This window comes from Athene noctua, chromosome 1 (genome assembly GCF_965140245.1).
Source record: "Athene noctua chromosome 1, bAthNoc1.hap1.1, whole genome shotgun sequence".
In the NCBI taxonomy this organism is placed as follows: Eukaryota; Metazoa; Chordata; class Aves; order Strigiformes; family Strigidae; genus Athene; species Athene noctua.
The window spans coordinates 131,131,173-131,137,887 of NC_134037.1; the positions used below are offsets into that span (position 1 = coordinate 131,131,173).

A 6,715-nucleotide genomic window follows, 5' to 3' on the forward strand; every position below is an offset into this window, starting at 1 on the left:
AGATAAGCAGGTTCACATTATGCTGGGTGAAGAACTGGCTGGAGAGCAGTGCTCAAAGGGTTGTGGTGAATGGGGCTACATCTGGCTGGTGACCAGTCATCAGCGCTGTTCCTCAGGGCTCAATTCTAGGGCCAGTTCTGTTCAATATCTTTATCGATGATCTGGATGCAGGAATTGAATACACCATTAGAAGTTTGCTGATGATACCAAACTGGGAGGTACTGTTGACTCTCCTGGGGGACAAGAGGCCTTGCAGAGGTATCTAGAGAGATTAGAACATTGGGAAATCATCAATGGCATGAAATTTAACAAGTCGAATTGCTGGATTCTGCACCTACAATGGAGTAATGCCAGGCACAAGTATAAACTGTGAGAGGAGGGGTTTGAGAGAAGCCCTGCAGAAAGGGATCTGGGAGTGCTGGTCAGCAGCAGGCTCAGTGAGAGTCAGCATTGTGCCCTGGCAGCCAGTAGGGTAAACCACATCCTGGGGTGCATCTAATACAGCATGACCAGCTGGTCAAAAGAGGTAACTATCCTGTTGTATGCAGGGTTGGTGTGGCCTCACCTTGAGTGCTGGGTGCAGGTCTGGGCCCCACAATTTAAGAAGGATGTGAAAGTTCTTGAATGCATCCAGAGGAAGGCAACAAAGCTGGTGGAAAGGCTGGAAGGCATGTCCTGTGAGGAGTGCCCAAGGACTTTGGGCTCATCTAGTTTGGAAAAAAGAAGGCTGAGGGGCGACCTCATTTGCTCTCTGCAGCTTCCTGAGGAGGGGATGTGGACAAGGAGGTGCTGATCTGTTTTCCTTGGTATCCAGTGATAGGATGTGTGGGAATGGTTCAAAGCTGTGCCAGGTGTGGTTTAGACTGGACATTAGGCAGCATTTCTTTACCAAGAGGGTGGTCAGACACTGGAACAGTCTTCCTGGAGAGGCGGCCAATACCCCAAGCCTGTTAGTGTTTAAGAGGCATTTTGGACAATGCCCTTAATAACATGCTTTAACTTGGTCAGCCCTGAAGTGGTCAGACAGTTGGACTAGATGATCGTTGTAGGTCCCTTCCAAATATTCTATTCTATTCTATTCTATTCTATTCTATTCTATTCTATTCTATTCTATTCTATTACATTACATTACATTACATTACATTACATTTTCAGACACACACTAAAGGTTCAGATAATAGAAGATTTCATGAAGTAATTCAGTAACTGTTTTGTAGCTTATCAGTACTCCTTATTCCCAGATGCATCAGGGAGTAAAAAGGATTTTAACTCAGCCCTCTGTGAAATAATAACCCATTGCCTCCTTTTTTCCTTTTGTTTGTAAAATCAAAGAGGACATAAATCAACACCTGACAAAGAGCACCCAAACAAGATTAAAAAATGTATAGATTTACATTTTACAGAACTCATATTTATGCCATGTGATGTGGGCTGGGCCAGCAGTCCTTCCTGCTTTGTGAGGCAGAGATCAAGATTCCTCTGCTACGCAGTGGGGAAAACATAATTTTCAGGGCAGTTTCTCCCATTAAAGTAAAACAGACCAAAGAGATCCAACACAGGTAAGCACTCCCCCACTGCTCACTCCACCCTCTTTCCTAATGAGTTTCCTGCTTTTGTGGGACAGACCTAGAAGAGCTGCAAAAGAGTAGAAGGTATGTGATCGTCTAGAAATTGCTTTGGATTCAGAACCTGAAAAAAGGAGATTCTAGTTTCCCACAGAACACTCGTACAACAGGATCTTCCCATCATTTGGTACTTTCCCATATTCACTACTACCCAGCTTTTAGTTTCAAAAGAAATCTTCGTCATCTCCCTACAGGAAAACTCAAAAGAAGGAAGGGAGAGTTTTTACTGGTGTCCCATCGTCAGTTCAGAAAAAGAGGGAGCAGGAACAAAAGAGCTTGTACATTTTACCTTGTGATGAAGTCAGAAGTTAAAACATGACTGCTCCTACCTACCGAAACCTTTCTCTGGTAAGTATAGCTGAAAATGAATGTGTTTCTTTTCCTGGCATTTGTATCTATACATTTATGTATTTTTGCTGTAACAAGGGAATGCATTTAGTGCGCAAAAGCACACAATGTAACATGGAACTGTATAAAACTATATTTTTTGAAGATGCATAGTCATAAAAAATATGCCCATTGTCATGCTTTTTTCCCTTCAAAGGGGTCTTCATCAAAACAGTGGGATATATGTAGGTTTCTATAACACATGCAAGATGACTCCTTAATTATAGTATTCTTGAATACCACAGATGCCTGTTATTCATTGCATATTGACTGCACACAGTGACAACTGCTCTCTCTTTCACAGAGATGGGCTTTGGAATGGGGGACAGGAGGGGTTCTCGTGTGTGAGAATGGTGCAAAAAAGCACATAAACGGAAAAACAACAAGGACATAGAAAAATATTCAAACACATGCCTATATTTTGTGAAAACATACACCAGCTATGTCTAGAACCTAGTCATGTTATTGCTATAATGCTACACTGAAGTTAGACCCTCAATTTACTGGGGCAGACAAGCCCATTAATAAGGCTACATTTCTTCCCTGATCTGAACTAGTATCTGAATGTTCATTATGCAACGTACAAATGCCCTAGAATTAACCTTTAAAGTTATTTGGCATTTCACATTTGCAGTAACCTCAAATCTGCATCCTAGACTGGTCTAAGTTCTATTAAGAAGCTAAACCTTTTTATGTAAGCCTGGCAATTAAGTGCTAATGGTGTATTTATGCATTTTGTCTTGCAACTGTGTGTCCAAGCATTCCCATTATTCAGTATGTGTTCACATAGGAAAGACTACTGACATGCATTTATGCACAGATTTCCCAGGCTTATTACACATATGCATAGCTGCATGTTCTCATGATGGCATGTACTTGAGTATGTATGTTCTTATTTTGGTCCTGATACTGATAATGTGTTTATATGCTCATGCTTCATGTTGAAAAAACTATTGTGTCTCCCACAGATGTCTGTCCCCTTAACTTCTCATCTGTTCTCAGCTGTCTGCTACAACCATCTATACTACCATGTGGTTAGAGACACACTGGAAGAACATCCGCCAAACCTTGTTGCTTCTTTTCACTGCTGCTCTTCTCATTGGGGTCACCATGCTGGCCATTTCATCTAACATCAATCCAGTAGGCTATTTCTTCCTAGGGGTAGGGGGAGTGTGCCTGATCGGCTATTTGCTCAGTGTGTTTGTCGAGTGTTACCTGAGGAATCAGCACCGACATGATGCAAATGAGATACCTACAAACAGACAAAGCCAAGCAGGGTAGGCAGCAACCTGGTTACTTCTCTTACTTTAACTCTCTCTCCTCAGTCATGGCCGTTTTACATACTGTTGTGCTGCCCTTCCCCTAGGGCACCAAACACAGATCTCATTCCAGAAGACAAAAGTTCTTTATAGATTGTTTTCTTTCATTCTTCAGGTGGAGATTGCAAATGTCTATACCATGCATGTCCTCTATCTTGTCCAATATAAATTTTCTTCCCCCTGTGAACAGATCCACTAACAATTCCCAAGGTTAAACAGATCCAGGCCCAGTTTTGTTTTGATTTGAGTAATTAAGTTTTGCCAAACAATGAGTCAGACAAGGAAAAAGGAAAAATGCTGAAGCAATACTCAATCTTAGCTGGGCTTAGCTCTATAAACCTTATCTCCAGAGCAACTGTTCCTCAGTAAACTTTTAAAAAGGAACCTGTAACAGGGTGTGTTTCCAGTCTTAAAAATCCAGCTTGACACTAATAAACCCTGATTCTGAGAGGCCCTGAATACTCCCACATCTTTTTGAGTTCATGTACATTTGCAGGTTCTCAGCATCACCTAATTTAAACCCAATTTGCCTAGTGTAGTTGAAGAGTATAACTTTATTTGCCTCTTTGCTTCCTTGTCTGTATAATCCAGGTAATCATTATCCACATCCATAAATGACTTGACATTCTCAGATATGGAGTTTGTAGGAGGGTAGGTTTGTAGGGTGTTTATTTTTAGAAAGAGTACATAAAAAGCAGTCTATATTGGGCTTTTCTAGCTCGGGGGCATGCTAGAAGAAAATTAGTATCTGTTTATTTTAAAATATGACCTAAAAAGGAAGATGTTTCTAAAGTAACGTTTTTCTTTACAGATACTCTAACATAGAATAGTTAGTTGTTGTTTAAATTAAATGCAAATACTTTTCTCCACTTCTTAAAAATAGATGAACATTGAGCTAATATATTAAAAATGCAAGGTCCTGTTTTATTCCAAGAAATAATCAGTAGTTAGTAATTCTTAGTAATAAATTTTAACTGGTAGGAGGTTTTAAATGAAGGACATCAAGCTAAGCCTAGGATACTGAACTGAACACTGTGAGTTTCTTCATTTATTCTGAGGAGTGTGGGAAGAGTCAGGTGAGCCATTCTCTAGACCAAAAAGCAAGACATTAAGTTGGCTGGACAAGTGAGCTGATGCAGTGACAGAATATCACATACAGTAATACTACCTGAGAGATCCTGTCCCAGTCCCATCTACTGATTGTAGCATGGTCCCTATAGGACATTATCCAGACTACTCACCTCTCCGTAAACTAAACAGTAAAATAACCAGTGTAACTGGCATTCCTCTCTGTGCACAGGGTGAACACTGCCTATGAAGCACCCACCTATGAGGAGGTGATGACCATGTCAGTTCCAGCCATATGGACTATTGCATCCAATCCAGGCTTCGTGCCCTCACCACTGAACGAGCCTCCTCCTTACAACGCAGTTACTGAATCATCTGCCCAAGAAGAGATTATGGTGGAGGCTCTCAGGGCATCAGACACAATGAGCACCTCTGAGACAGACACAGGCTCTAGGATGCCGTTGCAGCTGGTTCTGCCCCCAAGGCTGCAGCGGTTTGTTTCAGACATCCATGAAGTGAAAGGTATTGAAGAGAGGTTTGAGCCACTAGAGCCACTCACTCCGCCACCTGCTTATGAGAGTGCCATCAACGATGAGGTCTTTGAAGATGCTTTCCAGCCCTCGGTATTATGATTAATTTCACTTTCCATGAATGCAGAACCACACCCTTACCTAAATACAGGGCACTCCTAGAGGGAAGGTGAGAGATTTTTCATGCCTGAAATGAAAGTTTGTCTCACCATTCTTTGAACCAGAGCTGAACTACAGACTCAGCTTCTGATGTCACTTAAATCAATGCAATACCATAATGCTTTGTCTTGGCAGATGCATAAAACCACTGTGAGGAAAGTTGTGTTATATATGGCAACAATTCTCAAACTGGAGATACACCTTTGTGGGGCAGGAGAGTGAATCATGAGAAGAGACAAGGTTGCCAAAGGACCTCTGAAGGACTGTAGAGTGCAGCCAGGAGAAGCTGCCTGGGAAAGGGGAGGAATAGAAACAGCACTAAGTAGGTTCTGCCTGTGTATTACAAACAGCAGTATTGCTGAGAGCTGTGCAATCATCAGCCACCCTAAAATCCCTACTGAGAGATAGACACTACAGTTCCTCAAGTTGCTGTTTTGCAGCAACACAAATTTATGGTCTGTGCTGTTTGTTGCTACCCCTCTGCCACTCTTGCTGCATGTCATCAGCTGTGCTGTACTGGAGCATGACTGAGGGGAGGGTGGCTGTCTTCATCTGGAAGCTGGCACCACCTTGATACCTGTCACTTGGGGCTGAAAAGCTGACAGCAAGCATGGCACCATGAAATTACTTTTGTTCACAAGGTTCTCATCCCACACAGCCTGCAGTGGCAGACAAGAGGGAGATAATAGCAGTTTTTCTCCTGTAAGAGAGGCTGGCAGTGGGACAACATACATATATATACATATCCTCTGCCTGGACCACCAGTCTTTGCAGCTCTGTCGGAAGGTGTATTTCTCTGCTGTACTACAGCCCCAAACAGATGTCTTGAGATACTTTATTGTCATCACAGCAAACATTTGCACAGAAACGTCAATGTTCCTCCAGTTCTCTGTAACAACACCATGCACGAAGGCTTCTCCCCAGACTCTGGAAAGAGCCAATCTGTCTGCCGAGGCCACTGCTGCAGTGAGGAGCACCTGAGGATAACAGTCTCAAGGCATGTGTAGTCTTCTTCGTGATGACTCTAGGCTGGAGCCATATTCTAGCTCTCATTGCTCAGTCATGCTGGGCAGTCTTTTAAAATGGGTGAGTTAAAATGATAGGCTCTGCAGCACTAAAGTGGTCTGCAGTATGCAAAGAAACATTAATGTGTGGTGAATGTCCAAACAAACAAAGAAAAAAGAAATATGGTGGTCTGAATTTCCTTATGAAGGAGAACAGCAATTATCACAGCCTTGTCTCATACAACTGCATCATCTTTAATTCATATGAGCTACCATCAAACCATAGGCTAGAAGCAAATCAATTATTTCTTATTGTTCTTTACAGTTCAAAGGGAGAAAAGACCTTTTATGTTGTTTATAAATAAATGGGACCACATTAAAAATACCTGGTGGCATCATTAGATTTTCCTTCCAAAATACTCCATGCTTTTGCTTGCATCCTGCTTATTTGATAATCCTGGCTTAGAAAAAAAGAGAGGAGTTCCACTTCTAAAGCTACAGCTGAATCACTTTTAATATCATTATGAAGCAGCTATGATACGTCTATCATGAAAGTATTATAAGAGATGTATTTGCCGATAGAGGCAATAACATTTTTTTTAAAGCCAATCAGTTCTTGCATT

At 41.8% G+C, this 6,715-nt stretch overlaps 1 protein-coding gene across 1 annotated transcript; it reads left to right on the forward strand.

The window, feature by feature from the left end:
* Positions 1 to 3,041: 3,041 nt before the first annotated feature.
* TMEM139 (transmembrane protein 139) lies at positions 3,042 to 5,031 on the forward strand. The gene is made up of 2 exons (XM_074927325.1): positions 3,042 to 3,289; positions 4,632 to 5,031. Exons 1-2 carry the CDS (start codon positions 3,042 to 3,044, stop codon positions 5,029 to 5,031), a joined length of 648 nt encoding a protein of 215 aa, XP_074783426.1.
* Positions 5,032 to 6,715: the final 1,684 nt, after the last annotated feature.